Raw genomic sequence first — 25604 nt, 5'->3', positions numbered from 1 at the left:
AGCTGTGCAAATAAAAATGTTTTTCTCAAAAGTTACAGTAGCTCATAGTATTGGGTGAAGTTCTTCTTGTGACCAATTATTTCCAAATTTGCAAGCTAATACAAATATTTCCTTAGTGACCATTCTGGGTGTTTTTCTGTGTAGGACTCAAGAGATGGAATCGCATCAGATTTGGATGACTAATTTAGTTTTACATCACATGACTTAGAAATTCAGTAAACTATCGGATATTTCTGTTCCACAAACATCTGAAAGGCTACATTATTTGTTGTAATTCAAAGCAAGGAGCAGTAATAAATCAAATCCATCAAACTTGGTAAGAAAGCTGAAATTTTTATTAAAGTAAGAATTTAAATCTCATTGGTACCTACGGGAAACATTATAAAATAATATTGAAGCACATACTGCATGTTATCTACTATTAGAGCTCCCATACAAACTGCATGAAAATGAGATCTGACGCTACTTTGTGTTAGAAATAGTTATTTCTTAAATAAATAAGACCCACATCTGAACTCAAAATGTAATTCCTTGTTTAATCTATTGATATGTGCTGCCACATATCTAAAAAGAAATGACTCTTCACAAAATAGAGTAATGCCATGTTAAACATACTATAAAATATAGGGGAAAAGATTAAATGCTTCAAAAATGGCTTTTTCCTAGCTCAAACATATTGCATGATACTGCTGATTTATAAGCCAGAACTGCCAACAAGGTCTGACAGTACTGCTATTTGGAAGCGGGCTATGTAAGAAAAAACTAGTTAGCCTTCCAGCTGGTCTGGAGTACAAGAGAGTCTGCACAAGTTACCTTTTTTGTTAAGGCATATCTAACAGCATATAATTATAATTTATAAGCAATTAGAATACCTTCTCAATGCATCTTCGGAGCGTGTTGATATTCCTGACCCACCAACCTATACCCATAGCTCTTAATTCAGACCACTGTGGGTCTCCCTTCTGGATAGCAGGGATCATGTTGATCAGCTCCTCCTCAGCCTCAGAATGAAAAGCCCATGCAAAATGACAGGTAGATAGGCCTAAACAGTAACATAATAAGATTCAGAAGATTAATATTCATTAATAAACAAATGGAATACATCAGAGATGCAAAATGGAACCTCTGCAAAGAGTGTTGGTAGAGAGGGATGTTTGTTGACAGGAAGTAGAGCTGTTCAAGGTGAAGTCAAAACATCTCCCAGTATATGTCCTCTCTTCAATGCTTCTATTCTTTTCCAGCACCCCAATCATATACATACTACAGTTTTGTATGGTGTAAAACAGCAGGAAAACATTATCTCAGAGGCAGACTTATTCTGGGCCGGAAAACTTTCTGTACACTGTTGAGGTGGTAACTGCTTTTCTTTCCTGTTGTGTATTTCACTTACTCAGATTGAGCAAAGGAAAAAAAATCACCTGTGATGAAAATGATAAAATTATCTTGTAGGGGAGATAAAAACCATGCTTCCATAAAGCAGTACTTTCATTCCTCCAACATAAACAAAGCAACATATAATCAATCAGTACGTCATCTGTTTGGAAAAATTGTTCGTGCTCAAATGGAATGGCACAGAATCTGGCTTCTATTCTAGAGCTCTGTATTTTCTCTACATGCAGTGCATGCAGGGGAACACGCACTTCGCAAATAAAGGGGCTTCAAAGAATAGCTGTTAACCTGTCAGCTCAGCTGGATCAAATGAAAGTAATACCACATTCTAAAACTTACCTTGGTGAAGTAGCTGAACTCGATATAGTGGTGGGAGTGATGTCAGAAGGCAGGTGTGCAAGCGCATAGCCAACAAATATCGTAAGCCACATTCATCCAAGGTATCTCTTCCTGTAAAATATAAAACACTGACTTTTGAATATGGCAGTGTCTACACAGGGCATGTATATGATTTAAAGGAATGCATATGACTTACTCTATGCAGTATCTAACGAATATATCTTTCTAAATTTGCTGTATGAGACAAAGTATTGTGCATGAAATATAAAGATTTGTATTTAAGTATTCCTTATCAAATATCAAATTCCATATCAAATCTGAATAACTGATACTAGATTTCAGCTTTGTAATCCCCAAATACTCAAAGACTAAAATTCCCTTAGCTGGGAAGACCGTGAATATTCAATAATATGCCAGTTACTAACCTGAGTAATTCTTATCTCTGTTCTCATCTAGTTCGGTGCTTGTTGTGGCCACAGTGTCTGCCAAAGCTACAAGGAACATCTGCTCTAGACGAGTGAGGCCTGGCAGACTTGAGTGCATCAGGTGGCTTGAAAGGACGCTGGCGTGTTCTCGGCCAAAGTAAGTTGGACCATACTGTGAGAGATTAATAACTTTAGATTTACTCTCCCTCTTTTCAGGCTCAAAATCAATGAAGTCATCAGTTGTAACAGGCTGAATCTGAAACAGATCTGAGTACTGGTCCTCTGTTTTTTTTTTAGCGTCTTCTTCAGAGCCCTGGGGTATTTTAGAAGTTTCTTCAGAAACATAAGTTGCATCTTGATCTGCAGCAAGAAGCGCGTAAAGTGGCAGTGGAGGAATAGAGTCTATCTCTGTGTAGTCTCGAGTGCCATCTTTTCCAGCTGTGATGGTATCCTTTGCAGTACTGCCACTTACACTAATGGTGCGAGAAAGATGGCGTTTAGGACCACTGCCTTCTCCAGCTTCTGTGTCTTTTACTACTGCAACTTCTCCTGCAATACATTTAACTAAATGTGATAGAATGGCTTTGGCTCGGCGAACTTTACCCAGATCCATAAGTTCCAATAGCTGAGTTGGATGATACTGAGGGAGAGTAGGTGAAAGTACATGAGCAGCTTCAAAAAGGCCTCCGTCTTGAATTACAGTTGGAGTGCCGAAAACATCATCCACAATACCTGCCCCATCAATTATACTAGTCTTCTTTGATATCAAGCTTGTTTTGAGTGGATCTTGAGTTGCCAAATCTTCAGAAGTAAAAACATCACTTTCACCATCACCAAACTTGACAGTGTGTTTCCACTGTGCGTAAACGTGCATTTCACAGTCCATGCCCACCACCAGTATACCATCTCTCACCCAGGAGAGAGAAACAGGCAGTGAAGGAGTGCCATCTACAGATGATACCAAATCAATTGATCTAAGCAAAACCCACTTTGACTTTATACCTTGTTTTATGCTACCACCTAGCGGTAAAGTAATAACAGCTACACCTTCTTTGCTGCTTGCTTGATCTGTTACAATTCCTGAAAGTCTCCCATACATGAAAATATTGGCACCAACTCCAACTGTCAGTATATGTGAACCATCTTCTTTCGATACCCAATCCAAATGCACCAAATGCTTGATATTGGGCACTAGGTATTTGTCTTTATTCAGACATGTGTCTGATTTACTGTAAACAAACAAATTGCTATCTACACTGACCCTTGAATCAAGCACACTTCCAACTTTAACTAAGTCATCTAGATGAATTGTCTGTTCCAAAACCCATTCCGATCCTCCTGTAGACTCGCACTCAAGTATACAAACATGCATGGAAAATTCTTTTGAAACATAACCATTATGCTGTACAGGCTGTTTGTAAGCTACTGCAAGACGTCCTGTGTAAGAACAACTAACAGCAACTGGCCTTCCTACTATGGTGACAGTACTGCTGTTATCTTCTCCTTCATCATTCATTAAAGGCCATTTTCTCCAAAGATATGTTTCCCTTTCTTCATTTTTGCTGTTTAGATCTATCTCTACAGTACACCTCCAGAAACGCACTCTGTTGTCTGAACATGATGTTACTATCAAATAAGGTGCAAGGCAGACTGGGTATATTGAAGAAGAGCTCAAGTGACCTGAAATTAGAACAGACATAATTGCTAATAGTAACAAAAGTCAAATGACTATAAAAGATAGCCACAATGCTGTCACTACTAACAAAGCACTTTTTGATCTGGTTGTATTTTTCTAATTTGGAGTTAGATAAAAACAAATGTTTTAAGATCAGTGACAGTGTTAGTAGCCTGGGCATTACTTGTCATCTGCCAGTTGCAGCACTACTCAAAGATGATAAAATTTAACTCAACTAATTAAGAAAATGATTGCTAGAATAATGAGGGGAATACAAAGCTTTAATAAGATGAGTTGAAGGACATTAAGATTAGGCTTGTGTAGCATTCAGAAATGAAACCTATGGGGAGCACAATAGTACTTAAAAGTATCTTGAAAAGAAGAAGAGAGAGACAAATAAAGGAGGTAAGTACACAAAGTTTACTAAAAAAACCCCAAAAAATACTCATCAGATCAATGCTGACAGGGGACAAAGTGGATATGAATTGTTCATTAATAAACTAAGTCTAGGAGTTAAATCTCCAAGCATTTGAACAATAAGTTTTACAAGTAGCTTTGATTTGGGGGACTTGATACATTTAAAAAAGAGATGATGAGAAACAAGACATTTTGGATTTGAGAGATATGGACATAGAGGTGAGAAAGTCTTTTTAGTTCTACATTTCCTTTATCATTCAATTAAGAGAGTGATAGGGTTAGGGTTACTATCCTATAAACCAGGTGGTAGACAGTAGATCAATTAGATAGAAAAAAAATGTTAAATTTACCTGCTGAAGGAGTTGCTCTTATTACTTCTACACCAACAGGAAGATCCAGTGGTTGGCTGTACACAAGTCTGGAGCTCAGAATGAGTTTACTAGCAGTCTGAAGATTAGCAATTGATGAAGATCGTGGAATGGGACTCACGCCAGGTGATAAATCTGGAGAAGAATCTACAGTCTTCTGCTCAGGTATGCTAAGCTTGTTCTCTGATAAAGCAGTTTCAGTTGGTTTTGCTATATTGGAAAAAAAAAAAGTCATTGAAAACAGTTAAAAAAAACCTGTTTATATGTTAGAACAAAGCATGAATATGTTACAATCACACGTTTTTCTTAGTTGTGCTTCAGTTATGCAGAAAATAATTCTATATGTTGGCTGCTTTAGTTTTATTGCAAATAATTTTATGCTCATTATAAGACATCCATAACATTCTGAAATACTGACAATTTAAAATAAAGAATTCAATGATACGTTACTTATTATTTCAACATATTTTTATATTGTCAGTAGTACAGAACACAACCAGTGTTTGCATGGAATCTTACTCCTACTGCTTCTAAAATGACAAGCTTCAAATTCATGACACGTCATGATATTCAAAACATTCACCTATAAGAAAATACTCACCTAAACAAGCTTGCACAGATTTGAGATGAAGATGCCACATCTGAAGAACAGAACAGCCAGTGCTGTCTTTTTCAATTACTACCAAGTAGAACTTCTCTGAAAAAGGCGGTGGACGATATCCTGTAATTTAAAAACATTGATGAACTGTCATGAAGTTTACAATGGATAAAAGAACACTGATACAAAAAAAAAAATTCTTCCTTGAAATTGATTATAAAATGCTCAATACTAGTAACAACATTTAAATCAATATTTTGTTTGCTCAGATTTATAGAAGAATTAGTAAAATGGAGAGACTAACTTGCAGCCAGCCTGAATATTTTTGATTAATTAAATGCATTTGCCTTCTCAGTCAGTTTGAACTACTCTGCTATATTGTAAAAGCTCTCTTCCCTACAAGCCTGCATTCTACCTTTTTTTCTTTTAAATCTACTACTAAATTCCCAGTTACTTTCTATAGGATTAACTATGAAGATAGGTATGTTCATCTTATCACTTGTAACTACATGTTAATTCAGGAAATAGACTTCTGTTCTACTTCGTATGGATTTTAAAAGATACAGCATTTTGAAAAATGGACCTTGTCATACAAGTTAAAACATTTTACTCTAAGCAAATAGAATAAATTTACTTAATACTGTTACCATGTAGGCAGTGATTTATATAAGCAGCATCAGTTCACACATTTCACTGAATTCAACAGATTCTTAAATTGAATCTAGGATATGCCTGCTAAATTTTAATACTGTTCATGAGCATTTTTGGTACCTACTTCGTAGTACTTATTTTTATGCTATACCTTGTGATGGCTGGAAAAATATCTCTGTTTCCTTCTCTTCCACATCTTCCTTTTGTGGCTTGTATCCCAAAATGAAGTCTTCTTGAAAGACATGAAGCAATTGAGTATTTGAGCCACACTGAAATATTGAGCAGTAGTAATGCTTTCAGAATTAATGTTTAACAACATTTTGTACTAAAATACTTATTTTGTATAATCTGAGTATTGATAAGGAGGGATCACTTTATAATGATGAAAATCATTTTCTATTAGAAAAACATTTTCATCTGTACATTGAAACTAGCATGTTCTAGAACCTATTGTTTGTATATTCAAACAATTTTACTGAGATCTAGCATGCTAGACTAATTCTGTAATAATATTTTTGCTGCAACTATTTAAAGATGATTTTTATTTCTTTAGATGATGAATAAATGACCGTAGTAAAATATCTGAGACTTCTACTACTCCTCTTCAGTGGGAAGATGACTGCAATGAATTAAGAAATCTGCTAAAAAAGGGAAGGAACCTCAGATACTCCTCCTCTCATATCTCAATAGCTGTTGTTCCTGACAGTAAGATATTTCTTTGCAGTACCTCTACCCCTCTACAAGGGAGGCTGCTGGGACTGAAAACATTTCCTGCAGACAAAGAAAATGTGTCTGCCAGACAACAATGGCAAAATTTTCACATTCCTGAATATCTTCTTTTTCCAGAGAACTATGGAATGGCATCTTCCTCCATACAGGTATTCTTAAAATCCTACTAGATGAAATTAGCAAGAGCTAAGTCACTCAATATAAAAGGTGTTTTTCTTAGAGCTTCATCAGATGCCATTACAGCGGTGGCTAGGAACAAAGGAGGTAGTGAGAGGTTACACAACATTTGTGTTATGGGAAAGTCTACAGTCACCATTGTGATCAGGATGCTCTCTAAGAAACCTGGATTCAATGTCTTTTCATAGAAGAGGACCTCTCTCTCCAGAGCTTGTTGCTGCCTTTTCAATTCTGAAGTTCTTCCTAGTTCCAGCCTCACCTTTCTCTTGAATAGATGTACTGATGTCTACGTTCATTTTTTAAAAACTAGGAAAGTGACAAATGAAAACTTAATTATCCTATTTACTATTTCTGTAGGTATTGATAAGACCCAAGAATGCTAGTTAAGCTTTATACTGCTCAGGTGACAAGGGAGGTTAGAAGCTAAGCAGCTAAGAGAAATAGAAAACATTAAAGGTAACCAGGATGTCTTGATATTGTCTTTCAACAGAAGTCTTGAGAAAAACTGTTTCTAATATCATAAAGATGGTTCACAGTCCTTTTCTGTATTCCACATATCATTTCATAAAAAAACGACAAAAATATTAGAAAAAATATTTTGTACACCTGAATTAAAGGTCCCATATGATTAATAGTTAAAAGACATAGAAGAATAGAGAAAGAAATATTGAAGAACAGATAAATGCTTATTTAGATTTGTCAAATATACCTATATCTCTAAGTAAAACATGATAAAAAATAAAAATAAAAAAAAAGTCACTACCTAAAAAGGCTACTACCTAAATAAACCAGCACAGTAACTTCTGTGAGTACCAACTATGTCATATATGATTCCTACATTTTAAAAGACTTAAGCTCTATTTTTTATCTTTCGTTGTTGTTATTTGTCCCTATGTTATGCTGAGTTTCTGACAGTGACTCTTATTTTTTTCCTTTAAATCATGATGGGGATAAACCAGTCTTCGGTCAACTTTATTTTAAACAAGATTCGTGCCTAGAAAATATCGTTACACTCTATGGCAATGGACTTTGAAATCCAAGCAGCTAAAAGTTGTCTCCTGAAAGTGTTCTGAAAGGTCCTGAAAGGTATCTCAACATTCATGGAAATTCATCACTACAATTATCACCATAGAGAAATGTCATTTCTTTTGTGTCTTTTCAATATGTTAGCTTAATTAGCGTACAAAGCCATCAAACACCTTTATGTGATATCTTACGGAATTGATTAATTATTTACTTTGTTAGTTATTGCATCAAGTTCAATAATGCATCCAGGTCGAGCAGTAGATTGTTGGCTCACAATGTTAAACACTTCCCCAATCAGTTTCTGAAACAAAGCAATATGAGATGAGTTAGTAGATTTTCCCTTCAGACAAAGAAAATTGCAACCATTTACAATAAAATGATCGTTGTTTTTTTTGTTGTTGTTGCAGTGAATAGTTAATAGGCTTCTTAGGCTTCTTCCTGTTTTCATTTTGGCAGTTATGAATAATGTGCTTATCAGAACATTTGCACTTTGAGTCTGAAACTGTTCACGGGGATAACATACCAATTTATATGGAAAGAAAATGTTGTTTATTTTAAGATTTATCCTTTCATAATAACATAACTCAGTATCTGTACCACAGAGAACTCAAATATACCATTTCACTTTTGTTTAAAGCTTCAGGTTTTGTCACAGCACTGAAATTTAAAAGAAAAAATTCAATCAATTCAGGCTATATATAAACTGAATGTACTCTAGGTCATTGCTGGAGCATTCACATTCATTATTCCTCCAACAGGTTGGTCAGACTGATCAGAATACTGACATCTGATATTTTTACAGGATAGCTTATAAAATAACAGAAAAATGGAAACAGGAAAAATGTGCTTGTTTATTCAGTAACAATTAGAAGGGCAGTTTTTACTTTGCTTGAAGTCATAGGAAAGAAAGATAAAAGAACAAAAAATATGAGTTATTAATTATTAACAATAACTTGCCCTGATTCCCTCCTATATCAACATTAAGTGTGTGCCTGTAAGTCTTGCTCTTCCCCCTTTACCTGCCTAGCTGCTCCTGAATCCCCTCTTCTGAGAAGACAAAGAAAGAAATCCCATTTTTTTTTCCCTCTCTTGCTAAAATTTCCCTGTTAACCATTTTTAGTAGTAATGCATAGAATTGCTGTCTGCTAATGTTTATAGACATTTACAAAACATATGTAATTACACAAACTAAAAATTAAGGCCTTATATGTGCAACAACACGAAACTTGATGCGCACAAATAAATGAAGACAAACCACTGGAGGGGAAAAAAATGTTACCTTAACTACTTCTATTTTTAACATTTCAAGCCATCACTACATAAAACTTACAGATGATTCTGGGTCAGACAGCTCATCCAGAAGCTTTCTTGCATCTACAACAGCTTGGTAGAGCCTCAGGTTTTTGCCATCAGATGCAACAAAACAAGCGCTAGCAGAGTTGCAGTACGTACCTAGTAGAAAAAAAGAAATTGTAGAGTTAAAGAAAAAAAAGGGCATCAAATAGTCTCAGGTAGTCATTTATATTCCACTTCACAATATCTGAATGTTTTTAACAGTAACTGTTATAAAATATTGAAGTGAAACAAACCCAAGAAATTATGTGGATTAAAACACCAATATTAAGTCTTCAGGGTAAGTTTCTGCTCATTTATTTAACCAAGATTTCTCATAAAAGTTGAAATATTTAAGTGAGATTCACTTTTGTATATAAATATAATTCATAGTTTGCCTAACAGAATATTGCCATTCCTTAAAATGATTATGTTTTCTTCGCTGTCAAAGAGAACCTCTGAGGAGGTGCTTGGAACTCTACCTTCCCTAGGTTATTGGAGATGTTTAAAGTAGTCTAAGGTAAACTGTTCAGAATAGCAGCTTTGCAGACTGAGACAGCAAAAAACTGTACTGTGTGATTAAAGGTTGTTTTTTTTTTTTAAATCAAAGAAAAGTTATGCATTTATTAAGCATACTTAGTATTTTTGAGGTTGTTCAGTGCCTTTGATACCCATTTAAGAATTGCCAAAGTCAGTCTAGCCTTACTGTAATAAAGTATCCTAGCGTTATTAGTTTAAACTTGAATAATGTTACATTCACAGTTTACATTTTTTAGTACTGTTCACAAAGACAACCACTATTACAACAGCATCTTTATAATTAAAAATAAGTATCTAAGTGACAGAGTAGATTAACATTTCTAGCAACAATTTTCTTAAATGTAACAGAGAGCATCAAAATTTTATACAAAAACTTCCCCCAGGGCATTGCATCTGATGTTGTACATCCTGACCTCTGAAAAAATAGCGTTTGCAGTTTTGTAAAGTAAGTGTAGTTGATTTAAGGTTGCCTAACATACTGAGCAGTGGGATCACCTTGTCCTGTTATGAGAGTTATTATTAAGTCTAACAAAGAAATTGCTGCCTGTCAGCTGATCCATAGTAAGTACAAACTCTTAGCCCACACAAACTACGCTATTTTGAAGTAGCTTAGCCTCAAATGGAGTAAGAATGCCCATGGCACAATACAAGGAAACAGCTGAGAAGTACAAAATTCCAAATATAACAGTAACTTATTTTTTAAAATAAATTCTAAGGCTACTGGTGTTAATTTTACATGGCATCATGCTAAGAGTACTTACCAAGGCAATAGCTGGGAATGAGTGTGGGAAGCCAGGCTACATTGGAGAAAGCAGAAGTATGAAGAGAGTTAATTCGGGCCAACTCAGACACTCCTCCAGTGTATGACAAAGGTCCTATTGGGTCTACGCGCCACAGAATCAGCTCGCTGTAGATTGCATTTGGGTCATGAAATGTACGAGTTGCTGCATTTTTAAGCTGTTGCCGAGAAGAACCTTTCAGATGTTTACTAGGATCCATTACTCTGCTTATTCTGTCAGAGCCGTGACAACTGTCTGATTCCGGAGTTAATAGAGCATTATGATGAGAAGATGTTAACAGTAATGGTAAAACAGAATGGCAAGCTAGATCATTAAGATGAAAACGGTGCCCACAGTACCTAAATTTATGTGATACAGTTAGCACAGTAGTGAAAGCTGATTTATCAGCAAAAGTAACTGCCCACTGATTTAGAGAGCCATCTATATGCTTGGAAATCATCATTACTATGGGAGAAATTATATTCACGTTTGTACTGCTCTGGGTAAAGCCTGGTCCTCTATTCTCTAGAGTTTTATCTGAAAAGTCCATTGTCTTCTGATGTACAGCATTACTGGTATCTTTTAATAAGACAGGGCAAGCATACATCATAATATTTTTGCTAAGGGAACTAGCATCTCCTGATGGAAATGCAACAGGAATCCTAGAAGAAAATGAAACCTGGAAGGGAAAAAAAAAAAAAAAATTAGAATATAACAACACAGTGCAAGTCCAAATACATGTTAGATGTCACAGGAAATGCTTATAAGTAAGTTCATTCTGATGACCAGATTTAAATAGCAGGAACATAATGACTTCATTAGGATCATAAGTAATAAACCAATTTCAAATATACAACACCTGAACTTGGCGAAAGATGCCTGGCGTGTATTCATCTAAATACTTCACGTGCCATAGCAGAAAGGTACCATCGACAGGATGAATGGTAAAAAGCATATCTGGATTTCTGTTCCATTCAGTCAGCAGCAACTCAATTTTCCGATCTAACAAAACTGTTGGAAGAGGCATCCGCAGGCTTCCTCCTAGAGATGTTTTGGGGCTTCCCTCTCGTTCTCCATCTTCATGTTCTGAAGAGCCTGTACCAGTCCCTGTCTCTGATTCTCTATCTATAGACAAGTCTGCAACAGAAATGTGTTTTATCCATTTCAAATATTTTCCTACCATTGTTTCTATTCCAAACAAGAAAACATTTTAAAATCTGTTGACAGCACTACCTCATAAGAATATTCATGCAAACTGAGGGTAGAAATATCTGTCTGTAGAACTCTCCATTTATTGCTCCTAATTAGTAATAATGAACACAGTCATCAAAATTGAGATACTTAGAATCTTATCCTGACTACGATTATTCTGTTCAATTACATAAAAACAGATATTTAGTATTAATGCTGGTTTAGTATATTTATTTCTGTTTAAAATGTTATCATGAACTATGTGGTATATGATCATTGATGAAGTAGCATGTGCAGTCAGAATTATGACAAAATAAATTGCACTAACCTAGATTTTAAGAACCCAAGAATTATAAATGACAGTATTTCATTATTAGTTTATACCCTCAGTATTAACTCTTACTTGTTTAGGCAGAAAAGTTTTTATGAGTACATTATTAGTTTGATAATTCATTATTCTTAACTGTGAGGAAACAAGGGAAAATAAATTTTTGGAATTTTAAATTAAATGGGGTTTGTAATCTTTAATAAAATTGAAGGAATACATTCCCTGGAAAAGTGACATTCTCTCAGCAATGTGAAGTCTTTCCAGCAGGACATGTTTTCAAAAATTTATTTCACAATATGTCCCTCTGTTCCTATGTGAACAGCTACAATTGGGATCACTGGATGCTGTAAGGTGTAAGATGCAAAGCTTACACTGGATAGAGTGCAGTTTCATTCAAGTGGAACAATGTCCAACCCTCCTTAAAGCTTGCCATCAAATCATTATTCATTACTGACAATCAGATTGTATGGTAAATCAAGAGCAAGTCTTAGTCTTTATTTCCTAACTATAAAGCATTTCCAAAACAGATATGAAAAACAAAGCAACCTTTTTTTTTCACTGAATAAATCATTATTGTCTTCCAATAGGGGATATATCATTAAGTTTTTCATGCCACCTGATTATTTGAGGAGGCAAAATTGTAGCTCTATCTATTTATATTAGGTTAATAACAAAATATAACTTCTGATTCTCGTGCTAAATATTTGCATCAATTACTGCACTAAATAAATGTGTTTCAAAATTATTCTTGTGCTATAGATCTCAAGGCTACTAACCGTGATCTAATTTCATGCGCAAACCTCTCTCTTTTCCTTCTATTTCTTCTTGCTCTTCAACCTCAACATTATCAAAATCTTCTTCTAGTTGTTGCTCAGAAAGTTTTCTTAGATGCTGCATAAATACTTCAATAGATGATGTAAAATTAAATTCCTTATTATTCAACCAGTGAACGACGAAACCTCCATTGCCTTCATCTGTATTAAAAGCTGTTCCAGCCAAAACAGATGGAATATCTGTGGATTGTTGTAAATAAATCAAAAAGCTGTATCTTAAATCTATATAAATGTATATATACTTATATTATAAACAGATTTCTTGATTGAACATTTAATTCATTCTTGGTAGAACATAATTTTGCCTCTAAGTTTAGGAAAAGTAAGATTCAGGTCAAGTTCCTACATATGAATTAAAAACAATAAAAATACAGTTTAACATTAATGAACTAACAAATTGTGATGAGAATAGTAAATGGTATTTACTAGCTCTAATTGCTCAATTGTTTCATAAGTTGCAGTGTTGTCACTTCACCTACGGACTTTAGGTAATGTAGTATCTTTAATCTTTTTCTTCTACAAAAAACAAAGTGGTTTTATCCATAAAAAAAATATTGTACAACTTTTCTTCATTCTGTATATTCTGTAGTTAAAATACTTCATTCATATACTGTTGCCTTCCTAAATCCAACAATCAAGCATGAAGCAGGCTTGAAATTTAGATTGTGAAATTTCTTTTACTTCTGATATGCAAAAATAAATTTAATTTGGATTTTAAGAATGCTGAAAGTTTTGGGCAACTGGCTGTAGATGACCCTGTTTAAGCAGAGGCATTGGACAAGATTATCTCCAGAGGTCTCTTTCAACCACAACCATTCTGTCCGTCTGATTTTTTTAGGAAAAAACTAATAAGTAATAAAAATATTCAGACCAATTTGTTTACATAATTCTATGCAAAAAAAAAAAGTTATGAAATAATATTCTCCCTATGAATGAATACCTTGTATTCAAAGACGTATAACAAAGAACACGGACCTCAGACCCCTCTGTTTATTTTTTCCATTTTGTTCAAATCTATTATTAACAATTTGATAAATGGTTGCATTTTACCTGTATTAGGGTTGATGCTTGCTGCTATGTGGAAGTGACCGAGTGCATTTGCGTGATGTGAAATGTGACGCTGAACTTCATGAGTACCCTGCTGATCTGGCAACACATCTGTGTGGGTAACAAGAACGGAAGACCTCCTTTGTCCTTTTCTCATATTTTTCAAGTGGTGAATTGTCTGGTACAGTTAGAAAAAACAATTTAAGAAACAATAAAAAGATTAACATATAAATATTTATGTAAAACGTAAAGCTTTAAAATTTCCTTCTCCCTAAGAAGTGAAGACTAATTTCAAAAAGATTACTTGAAGTTCATCTCAAAGGAGATTAATCAAGCTCATGTGTATCAGTTCTGACTGAAGACGGAGTTCTTTTAGCAGTCTCCAGAAAGGTCCTTACATTATCTGCTTCAAAGACAAAAAAAATCCAACTATTTTGTGTAACAATCATGAAAAAGATTATTACAGTCTAAAAGCAGAAACAGTTATAAAGCAATTTTATAATGAATTACTTTTATGCAACTAAAAATTAGTGAGAATACATGGAGACTGCAGCTTATTCAATAGCCTGAAACATAGTTGGTTCCACCCTCTCTGGGTATTGTCAGTCATGATATGTAAGAAGTAAGAACTTCACCTGATTGTTATATTCTACAAATGAGTGGTGTTTTTGTTTGGTTTTGTTTTCACACTGACAGGTTTTCTTTTCCTGTAAACATAATATACTGCATGTGATTGCTACTGAAACTTAGAGCCTCACATTTTTATAATTCTGGAAATGCAATTATCCACTCAGATGCCTAAAGTAAAGTGTATTTACTGCTTCTACTTTTCTTTTTTATCTACAGACTTTCAGACGCAGTCAAAATGAAACCTTCTTACTATTCCATATTAGTCATGCTCTCTCCTCAACACTTTTAGTTAGCTATGGAAAAAGTAGACTGAAATTTAAGAACATGTAGTTTAGGTGCAGAACAGAACCTTATTTCTTCAGTGATTAATAATATACATCTATAAATAATGCAGACTATTCTGCTACACTTGCAAGAATTAAATAATACACAGTCTTAGAGTTCTGCATAGTTTAAATTTTCTAATAAATGTTTACAAGTTTTAACAATTCTGAAATACAAAATTGACAAGTATTGTACCTCTAGTGCATGCTGTATTCTGTCTTTGTGCTTTCCAGATTGAGAAATGGTGCTGCTAATGCTGGAAGTGCTAGTTTCACATATCTGCTCACCCAGAAGAGTATCTTCTGGTAACAGTGTCTCTGCCCACAGTCGACAGATGCCATCAAGACATGATGTGAGTAACACATTGCAGACTAAACCCCTAAAGAGAAGCATATCAAAAATATTACTCAACATAGAGAAATTGTGATTAAAGACACAACAAAAATCAGAAGAAACACAAATATTTAGCAGTCATTGCTACTTCCTCCAAATTCCTACCTCTCCCTCTAAACTACAGGGTTTATATATTACAAATATATAAATATATATATATGTATTTATATATATATATATTTATATATAAAACTAAAGGTTTTATAACAGTAGGGATTTTCAACATGCTGACAGATAAACTCATAAATTATTAGCAAAAGTGCATGTGAACATGGGGTGGTTATTATTTGATAAATGCAACAGTTATTATAAAACTGCAGTTATGGAACTGTCGAAGTTATATTTTTTTGCTGGATAATGTGAAGAATACATACATTGTTACTAAATCCTGAAAAGTGAATCAAACAATGAATTAAACAGCAGCATATACAACAAGGTTCAGAAAAAATCTTAGTGCTAACTGTTAAAGTTTTATTTCCAGTGTCACAATGTCTGGCAGAACTTGAGAAGCTCAGACCATATTTTAGAATGAATCTCTCCTATTAACATGACTATAATTGTTGTAATAAGGAACGGATGTCTTCGTATATGCTGGATATGTTCAATTTCTTCAAAGCATAAGCAGTGAAATTGAACCATGTTCTCATGGCCAAACTTTAAGCTGTGTGTTAAAAAACAAAACAATACAAAAAACCGTAACAGTTTGGTCAAATATTTGCTTGCTGGTTTGTTGCTTGTCTTAAAAATTAAATCTTTCAAACCTGGGCATGTACTTGCTAATATTACGCCATGAAAATCCTGTCACTGCTCGAGGATGAGCTAAATAGGCAAATGAGAAGTTGACAACCCCTGAGCATTTCTTCTTCTCTTCATTCTCTTGGGGCAGAAGAGATGACTTCCAACCAGTTATAGGATACCAAACCTTTAAGAGGCAATCATCCTAGGTAAAGCAGCAAAATAACATGGGATTAGCTAGCTACAAGTGAAAAAAGTCAGAAAAAGAAAATACTAAAATGGTATGCAAGACTGCTGTTCAGTACCTTTCATGAATACTCAATCTATGCCCCGGAACTATTTGCAGTTTTGCAGACAGCCCATTCCTGGGACCAGAAATTTCACTGATAGTAATCCTGAAATGAGTTTCAGGACTGAATAAATATTCTGCTAGGAACACACTACTCCCAGAAGTAATTTTTCTTGCAGTCCGTTTGTCCCCCTACATTCCTCTTGGTTCTCTTTGCATTTTCTGCATATTATATATGTGTGCTTCAATCCCACATCCATTCCTCTGCAAAAATGAAAGCCAGAAACAGGCTGCCACTCCTAGCTCAATATTAAACTTATTACCAGTCAATTTCTCCCTTAGGAAAATTTGTGCTTTAAGTCCCTGGGGGTTCCCATGCACAGGAAGCCTGATTTTTGTGGGAAGCACTGTATCTGCTGCCAATAGGCCCATGAATGACGAGTGGCTGCATAGTACAACCCTTCCCTCCACCAGCAGAACATGTGCTACCTTTCCTATTTGAATGGCTGGGTACTACTGATCTGGTTAAGTGAAACAGAAGTGAATTGCTGACACAGCAATACTCCAAATGCTGTTAAGTGGGACTGGAGTGTGACTGCACTGATGTGAACTAAGGCAACATTAGTAGGATGACCACAATACACTGTATATATTTGTGCAATATATCCATGGATTTCAGCACTGGAAAAGGAGTGTAGATGCACAATAAACAAATAAATTACAAATCTCTGGGAGCTCTTATTTATTTCCTGTCAAACATGTAAAAGGCAGTATCTGACCACACTCTGCAAGAAGAAAGGTTGAGAGACAGCACTGTTAAAAATTATGATGAAATTGTGAAGGAACTAAGATGGATCTGTCCTACAAACAGGAAATAACTACTGGAACCATCTGCCTCACACGCTTAGCCAAATTCTTAACTATGAAACTAAATTCATGGAAAACAGAAGCATGGAACAAAGCAAAAGTTTTGGTATTTTTCTAACTACAATGACTTTAAATGTAATATTTTTGAGGTGTCGTTATTAGATCTTTAGTCATAAAATAATGACAGCTTGTGATTCCTTGTCCTCTTTAATAAGTCTAAGAAGATAAAGGTTTCTAAAATTCCTATATCATTTGACCAACATTAGCACAAGCAATAAATGCCCAACTATCCAGACTCTCAGAACTCAAATGAGAGGGTAACATTAAAGAGAATTATTAGTTGAAAACTTAGTTTGAATAGCAATTTGACAAAAAATATGACAAATGGAATTAGAAGTTAAGAACTGACAGCAAAACCAGACTTCACTGTAAACAGAAAATCTTTCTGTTTGTACACTGATATGCACGTTACACTTGCTTAAATGCATGTGTTTTTCACGATCTAAAATTTATCTTAATTATTTCAAATAGAGGATGAAAAAATTGTTTACGCATATCTGAAAGTTCATCTAAGTATACTTTATCTAAAATATAACTGAGTCTGTATTACTGTCACTGTATTTTCAGGACAATTCTGAAGTATTCAGTAACAGTAAACAACTAAATCAAATTTCTTGTTGAAATTCATGGAATTACGTGAAAATAGAGCATTATACAGAAGATGATTACTTAGCTCAGACTACAGTAGAATGCATGGCTGTAGGACCATTCTATATTACTTATTTTCTTCTGTCAAAAAAAGGAACACAACTGAAGAGCTTATCTTGTTTGTTGTTGTTTTTGTTATTCTTACCTTCCCAGCTGTTGCAAAGTATTCACCATCAGGAGACCAGGCCATCAAATGTACTGATACTGCAGTCCTAAAGAACACAAGAGTAAAGTTTTAAAATGTAAGTAAAGTCTATTTATTGTACAGTATTACTCCAAGTATATTTAGTTAATTCAATGTTAATGTCATTATGTAATTAAACTATATTTGTATTTTATAGTTGTTGTTTTAAGCATACTTTAGATATGGCAGAAGCGTAAGAAGTGTTTGCTACAAGAAAAACATAGTATTTAGTATTTTCATATAGTTTTCTTTAGAGAAAAACAGCACATTAAAAAATCAGTAGTTTTAAATATGGTAAGCCTAGGCTAGATCTAATGAGATCATGGAAGTGAAGTTTGTTCCACTTGCTTTTCCACTCCCAGAGGCCAAGACAAATGATAGGAAGGCATCAAACAGCTCTCATCTTGATCAGCATTGTATGTCTGCTTGCTGCTGCTCCTCTGTCACATCCAATATCTCAGCACTACTTTCAAAGGATGAGAAGACAGGGACAATTTATACATATTGCCAGGGCTGTAGTTAAGCCTTTGATATGTTACTGGGTGACTGAAGGTCACCTGAAAAAATGAGTTGTTTTTTTTTTTGGAGTAACTTCCATTGTTTGAATTTTATGATAGTTTAAGCTTATTTAAAAGATATTTTAAAATACACTTTTGGAGAGAAGATAGGGTTGATATATGAGTTGGCATCGCAATCTGTCTTAAAATGAGAACTGTCTCACTCACTTGCACTGCCAGACACATTTCCAGTCATTCAGAACTGGGAGAACTTTATCATCTTTTATCTGATTATCAGGATCATCTTCATCTTCCTCTAGAATGTCACTAGATGGTGGAGCCCACAGTTGCAAATAGTCAGTTGCTGTCAGCAGCCTGTTACCTGAATGTGAGTAATGTTGAAGACGTGAAACCAAACTGATACATGCATAATGATGTTTAATGTCTGTCATCATATTTCGATGAAAATAATTAAAAACAGGTTGAACATTCAACTTTATAAAGTCCATTTTAAATATGAAAGAGTATTCAATCATACTATACATCTGTTTTTATCAAAACATTTTGAATTTATAATGCCTTTCAAGAAAAATTTTTAGGGTTTTGATGTTTTTAAGATCACTTTGAATGACAGATAGTTTTTAATAATGACCTCTGAAGATGCTGAACAGCCATTAATGTCTCAGATAATGCACACTGTTAGATATCTTATCAATATCTCTCTCTTGGTAGAGTTTTATTATAAGTCAGCAATATATTTAAATGATTATTGGTAGTAATTTAAGGCAGTTATCAACTTAACACCGTGATTCCCAAACTAAAATCTTACATAAAGCACTCAAAATACTTGGCATAGCATCTTCACAAATGCATTTTATCCGATGCTACGCTGCCAAGAATGGATCATCTAAAATGTCTGTATTCATGCTCCCACTTCATTTCAATAAAAATAATTTATGTTCAAGTTTTCTAACTATAAACATCAAACAAATGCATCACAAATTTCACATTACCTTGAGGATCCCAGGCTAAGTTGTAAGTCATAGAACTGAGAAAAAACTGCCCCGTTTTAAGCCACTGACACTTCAGCTGCTGCAGTTTAAAGAAGAGTAAAAATTAATTGTAACATCAGCGGCAATGGCGTTTGTATTTATTTCTCACTAAGTTGTTACAAACGAAGTCAGGACCCAGTGGCAGACTCTGTAGTCTAGCTTGAATAATTTCAATTGTTTAATAAAAATTAAACACATCAGAGTCGCATCAGATACAAATGAATCTGTAGATTGCTATAAGCTGGTTGCATCACACATTTGTAACAACATAAGGAATGGCAGCACAAATGCAACAGATCGCAAAACCCACTTGTGAACACAATCAACACGACATTTTGGCCATGACTGTGCTGTTTAAACTAGCGTGGATACACAAGTCCAAGTCCTATTTCTGTATTACAGACCTGGCATGTCAATTTAAAGAAATATGAGCTGACTGCTATGTCACTCTTGCATCAAATCTTGCTGTGAACTTGAGAACATTGCAATCCCCAGCTCTGTTTGTACAGTGGAAGATCCTTCTCATCCATTATTATTTTATCTTTTATTATTATTATCCATTACTATGGATGCTGTGAAATGTGTATCCAGTAGTCTTTTGGGTGCCAATTTAATAACCGACAGACATACTTTTCCTTCAGAACCTAAAATGAATTACAATCATAAAATATATACTTACACTGTTTCTTTTATGAGAATTTACACCAAGTGGTTCAAAAATGCAAACAGCATTTCCATATGATGCTGCAATCTGGAAAAAAAACCCCAAAGATTCAAGATATAAGGTTAGGAGAGAAGCCTAACTGCTCCAAAATCTTTGAAAGAATCTAAAGAATTTCCACAGTACTACTGCAATGTACAGATATTCAGCAAGTAAAATGAAAACAAATGTTATTCAGAGTATTATACAAATACTTTCTATAGGAAGATCAGAAATGCATACCTTTGAACTAGCCCATCTTTAAGATTTTAACTGTAAGTATGGAAGATATTTCATTCAGTGGGATGAACACTGTCAATCAGATCTAATACATACTTCTAAGGCAGCTATTGTTAATGTGTAAGGGAAAGCTGGTATCTTACTACTTCTGCTCGTTTTCCCTACTTTACAACTAACTAATGAATTAATTATTAGTGTCTGGGTCTCAGTGTGACCCCATGTTCCATTTTGTACCACTAAATAATAATTACTAGAAAAGGGGAAGAAATTGGATTCCATTTTGAATAGTTAAATTACATTGTCAGGGAAGATAAATAGTAATGGAAAAACTGAAGTTCTTGTACCACTCAATTTCCTTCATCTACTTGTTTTACAGAAACCCTCCATGTACAAGATGGCCTTTATCAGGAATTTATCTAGTAATATTCCCAATACTCAAATGCTTGTAAGTACTTTTAACATTTTATCATTTAACTGTTTTCTTGTATAAAAGATTTTTAAAACAACTGTTTAAAGTTCCTCCTATTCTCTTCGACACAGAAGTGAAATAAGAGTTTCACCACATTATGAAATCTTACTTCCTCTTCACATGGTGGGAAGAAAATTAAAATAAACACCAAACCAAAAAAGAATGGACTTTGAGTTCAGAGTCCTGAATGCAGAACCCTGCAGAGGTTCACAGTGGTCTTGCAGAAGCCACCTGTGCGAGATGGAATCTCTCTTCCCACTGGGCCTCCATGGCTGAAGTGCGGGGGCCTCTACAGCTAAAATTTGCCTCAATTGGTAACAGTGGTAGGCAAACAGAACTGATAAGCAAAATTTGTGCTCAGTGCTCCGCAATACTTCATAGAAAGGTTTTGGTTTTTTTTTTTTTCATGGCAATCTAGACTGTCTGTTCAGCATTAAGTGGGGATTTAAAATAAAGCCACATAGCCAGTCAAGGGCCACACAGTTATGACAGCTCATATTGCAGCACTTTGAAACACTGTAAACGTGCCTGAGCTTTTCTGAAAAAACAAAGAACCTTTAATTTATTTATGTTTACATAAATTATTTATCCCTGCCATGTTTTACCATATGCAAGCAGAAAATTACTGAATCACAAAAGCAGGAAATTTTATACCATTGCCATACTGCAACTAATATATCTTTCCACATTTTGAGAGGTTTGTTACTGCATATGTTGGAAAGGCATAAAATCCATTGTTAAAATGTAACTCCTGCCTTCTCCCTGCACCACAACCTAAAATTTTCAAAAATGGGCTGTACTAAAGCAATCCTCTGAATGGCGCTGAAAACCACAGATCAGTAAAAATCTTTGTCATTTAATTAACTCAGTAATCACGTTAATGTTTTGTGTTGAATTGTTTCAGTATCCTTTTTCTTTAGGCCTATATAAAAACGAAAAATAAAAAACCCAATCCTTACCCTGCCTTGTCGCTGGGAGCACTCCACACAACTGACCTGAATGTTTCCATGTTTAGCACCAGGAATAATTTGTACACATTCAAAGTCATTTGCCAGAATAACAATGTCACAACCAGAACCATATGCCTGAAATGATTTTTAAAAGGAATACAAATTAAAATGTATTAAGAAACAAACGCGCAAGCAACTAAATCATTAAAAAAGTCAACTAAATCATTATTAGAATTATGTTTTGAAAAACGTAAAAATCTCAGTTTAAACAAGTAATGGATCTTATGTTGCTATGTAGAGAGTTCATTCCTCATCAACTTGGTAGCAAGAGCAGGACAACCAAGAAGTACAAATCAACTCCTAGGAGTTACTCTGCCTTTCAGACTAGGAACGATTATCAGGAGGGAAAAGGAATTTGAGCAGCCAATGCCAATATCTGAAGAATTTACAGCTGGGATGGTTACGTCCTTCTACTAGCAGATGTGAATGTATTGGGGTTTGACTGCTCTACGCACAAAGTGTGCAATACAGTAGTACTGTCTTTTGCTTTAGAGTTCTATGCTTTTGCATTTGTTGGATAGATATATTTTTAATCTTCTCTCCAGCATTTTGGGAAATGGAGGAAAAAAGTTCCAGAGGCAGAAGCAATGAGACAGAGCTGATTTCAAAATGAAATAGGAAAGTGCACCTTGAATTTTCCCAGGTTTAAATCTTTAAGTCCTGGTAAAAAGAAGCAGTAAGAAAACTTACTCTAAAACTTCAAGTCTGTGTGTTCTCTCACTTAAAAAAAATCATATTGAATTTAAGTAGAAGTTCATCCTGCTGTCACCATTCCACCCCCTTTAAAAAGAAAATCAAATGTCGCTTTTCCACAAGGATCCCATTTCTGCACTCCTCTGGGTTTTAAAATAATGCTTGTTACGATACTGCAAAGCAAAGATTTGTCCTGGGTAAGTTGTATCTCATAGATAAACACTGTATCCCATAGTATCTCATAGACAAACTGCAATATAAACAATGCAAGAATAATTTATAGTACAGTGATAGCTTGCAGCACTTGTTTTTGGCAGAATAAACACGTATGTCTGCCAACCTTTCACCTGCTCCTGTGCACTAGAATACTCTAAGCCCCATAATCGCAGATGATCTGTTGTACCGAGGTCCCACATTCAAGCACAGAAATCCCTTTCTTTCATAAATCTACTAACAAGCTGTTTTGAAGTAAATAAAAGTCATAGTAGGAGGCTTCTTTCCTTAAAGGAAGTTTTCCACCAATTTTAATACAGCAGAACACATTTTACAGCAGTTGAATTAAGCAGGAACGTGCCTCCTCTCAGCAGTCAGTGCCAGATGCCATAAAATCACTTTGTCAGTTTAACTTGCCTCTTGCTTTTCTCACTGTAATTTCTAGATTACTGAGTCCTACCCTCACTTTTGAGGTCAGTCATTTTAAAGGCTATCTAGGTGAGTATTTCTATAGGTGTCCAAGATTAATGCCTGTTGCTGGTCACTGTGTGGTAATGGTGTAGGAAAGCCACTGGAACTAGACAAGTCTGCAAGATCTCAGTCTCATATTTACTTCTGATCTTCCTGGGAAGGAACAGTGAAGATATGAAGAAAAAAGGCTGAATTTAATGAAAGCACAGTCACAGTCACTGCAAAGACAGGAAGGGAACAGCAACATAAATAGAAAAAGCAGGTACTCAGACTGTAGAAATTTTTAATCTAGCTCATGTTAATTTCTATCTGATTTACAGACCTTTAAACTTTTTCTTGTGCTAACATTCCCTCAAACCTTGTGTTGCTTGCAGTATGAAAAAGATTTAGTTTTTACTTTTTTTTTTTCAGTGAGAGCTCTGAAAAAATTTGCTCCTCCAGCTGTCAAACAGTTGGGCCTGCTAAAGAATCTCAACACGTGGCTCTTCAGACTTGTGGAACTCTGGATGGTTGTTTCTAAGGGAAAGGATTGTGGGATTTCATCTCAGAATTATTATGTCTCCCAGCTTGAGAACTGGCAAATATACAAAGAAAAATGTCACAACTTGAGAAGTGGAACTGTGATAAAATATTTTACTATTAGTTTTTCTGAAGTCCAGAAAATCATTGTTTCTATAAATGACCTTTCTGCTACCACAATATTTAAAGTAAGTGGTTATGCATGTCCTTGGAAAGAAACTATTAATGAAATGATAATTCCAGGTCCCTCTTTTTTTTTTTTTTTTTTTTTGAAACATCTACAATTTAACACTCCACAGGACGTCTACCAGCACAGTCATTAACTGTCATTAACTGAGAGTGTGTTTATGGATTTTACAATCTGAAGATAGTTCAGGTCAGTAACTGCACTGCTTGCAAACACCTGGTTTTGTGAGTACTATTGTCACTGCTCTAAATACAAGCTTTTGATATGGCCTTATATAATGTGGTCCCCTCGCTAAATACCTACCTGAACATGAGAATACACATTTTACCTGTAGATGCAGCAACTAAATGTCCGAAGTAGTCCTGCGACTGTGTAGTTGCATGCGAAAATTAGAACTGGGTACACAAAGCCTAGACTGAAAGATTTCCAAGGCCATGGCACAAAAATGAGGTAATGCAGGTTGTCTTTCTGAGTCCTCAAACCTACAGCTGTTGTTCTGGGAAGCTCTGAGGAACTGATACTGAGGTATCAGTATACTGCAAGCAGGGAGGAGGGGGGAACCAACTGCTAAAAGGTGGTTAGAGGGAGATTGTCTGTGTAAGAAAATACCTTAAGCTCCTTTGTGACTAGGCCATGCATTATTACACCTGGCTGGAAGGGAACAAATTATTACAGAAGTTGAATACAATTATTTCCAGAAAGTGGGAGTGAGAGAGACTTGAGATACTGAAGTAACTTCTGGCACTGAACAGAAAATCTTCCTGCTTTATTGTTGCTCAACTTCACATATTGGATTTTGTTGCAAAACAAACTCCATGAGTGGTGTGGAAAGCTGGACAGCTCAGCAAACATTCACAGGCAGGGTGAAGAAGATGGAGACTGTGCTGCGAATGCCCACAGAAAGACAGGAGAACAAAAGCAGGTCCTGGAGTTCCAATATTTTATTCACCTACTTCAAAGGGTAAGCAATTAAAACGACAGAGATTCATTTTCAGTTTTTTGTCCCTCAGTCTGCCTTCTAATTACTAATACCAACAAACTAAGGGACAAGATTTAAAATGTTGTTTGATACATTAAGAAAGAAAAGGCATTGGTCCACTTAAAATAAGATCTTAAACTATGGAAATACCCTATTTTTTTTTCATTGTTGGTATTGATAATTTGACTTGAAAGAGGTACAGACTCAAGCCTCAGAAATAACACAGGGAAGGGAAAACACTTCTCAACTTCAGTTATGCTTACTGTTGTTAAACATGTACGCCTGTGTGTGTATAGTTGATAATGGTCAAACCAGAAAAAATGTTAATGCTTGTGTATATGTCTGTTTGCCCTGTGAAGGAATAGAATATAGTAGGTTGCTTTTTAAAATGTTTCAGTTTCCCCTCTCCAGTCCCCTCTCCCCAGCTGTTATCATTGCAACAAAAGAACATTTTGCTGGTTAATTTTAGCATTTACCATTTTTATGAAATTAACTAAAAAAGTTGGTTAATAAGCAAAAGGGTGTTGTTCTACAGAAGGTTCTTTTATTTTTCTCAAGGAATCATCAAGACATAGAGATCTGTTTCCTAAGTGAAATCTT

The 25604-nt window shown here is 35.0% G+C and overlaps 1 protein-coding gene and 1 long non-coding RNA gene across 5 annotated transcripts in view; one reads left to right on the top strand and one right to left on the bottom strand.

Moving 5' to 3' along the window:
• The window catches only part of DMXL2 (Dmx like 2), a 51156-nt gene that overhangs the window by 21714 nt on the left and 3838 nt on the right, over positions 1 to 25604 (bottom strand). For 2 of the 3 annotated variants that reach the window (XM_042824064.1, XM_042824065.1), the window contains exons 2-20: positions 21892 to 22017; positions 20203 to 20274; positions 19485 to 19563; positions 18700 to 18853; positions 17936 to 18002; positions 15953 to 16131; positions 14994 to 15177; positions 13848 to 14022; positions 12741 to 12977; positions 11305 to 11582; positions 10428 to 11124; positions 9125 to 9246; positions 8006 to 8095; positions 6014 to 6131; positions 5215 to 5334; positions 4596 to 4823; positions 2154 to 3833; positions 1729 to 1839; positions 873 to 1042 (exon numbers count right to left, since the gene is read on the bottom strand). In XM_042824064.1, the coding sequence (XP_042679998.1) occupies positions 873 to 1042; positions 1729 to 1839; positions 2154 to 3833; positions 4596 to 4823; positions 5215 to 5334; positions 6014 to 6131; positions 8006 to 8095; positions 9125 to 9246; positions 10428 to 11124; positions 11305 to 11582; positions 12741 to 12977; positions 13848 to 14022; positions 14994 to 15177; positions 15953 to 16131; positions 17936 to 18002; positions 18700 to 18853; positions 19485 to 19563; positions 20203 to 20274; positions 21892 to 22017 (4887 nt within the window). Of the gene's footprint in view, positions 1 to 872; positions 1043 to 1728; positions 1840 to 2153; positions 3834 to 4595; positions 4824 to 5214; positions 5335 to 6013; positions 6132 to 8005; positions 8096 to 9124; positions 9247 to 10427; positions 11125 to 11304; positions 11583 to 12740; positions 12978 to 13847; positions 14023 to 14993; positions 15178 to 15952; positions 16132 to 17935; positions 18003 to 18699; positions 18854 to 19484; positions 19564 to 20202; positions 20275 to 21891; positions 22018 to 25604 lie in introns of those variants that run through there. The other variant, XM_042824067.1, reaches the window with a different exon arrangement.
• On the top strand, positions 155 to 24109 carry LOC122163134. 2 transcript variants are annotated; one of them, XR_006169827.1, is made up of 10 exons: positions 155 to 316; positions 2185 to 2310; positions 4635 to 4778; positions 6587 to 6740; positions 13857 to 13959; positions 15032 to 15150; positions 17944 to 18032; positions 18770 to 18859; positions 20840 to 20908; positions 23731 to 24109. It is a non-coding gene; the product is annotated as an uncharacterized LOC122163134 (long non-coding RNA). The 2 variants fall into 2 exon arrangements; XR_006169828.1 differs by lacking the exon at positions 18770 to 18859.

This window comes from Centrocercus urophasianus, unplaced genomic scaffold (assembly GCF_019232065.1).
Source record: "Centrocercus urophasianus isolate 14NV4802_14NV808 unplaced genomic scaffold, USGS_Curo_1.0 seq_23, whole genome shotgun sequence".
NCBI lineage: Eukaryota > Metazoa > Chordata > Aves > Galliformes > Phasianidae > Centrocercus > Centrocercus urophasianus.
The sequence above is the reverse complement of the archived record's forward strand: the minus strand, read 5'-3'. Positions and strand labels throughout refer to the sequence as shown.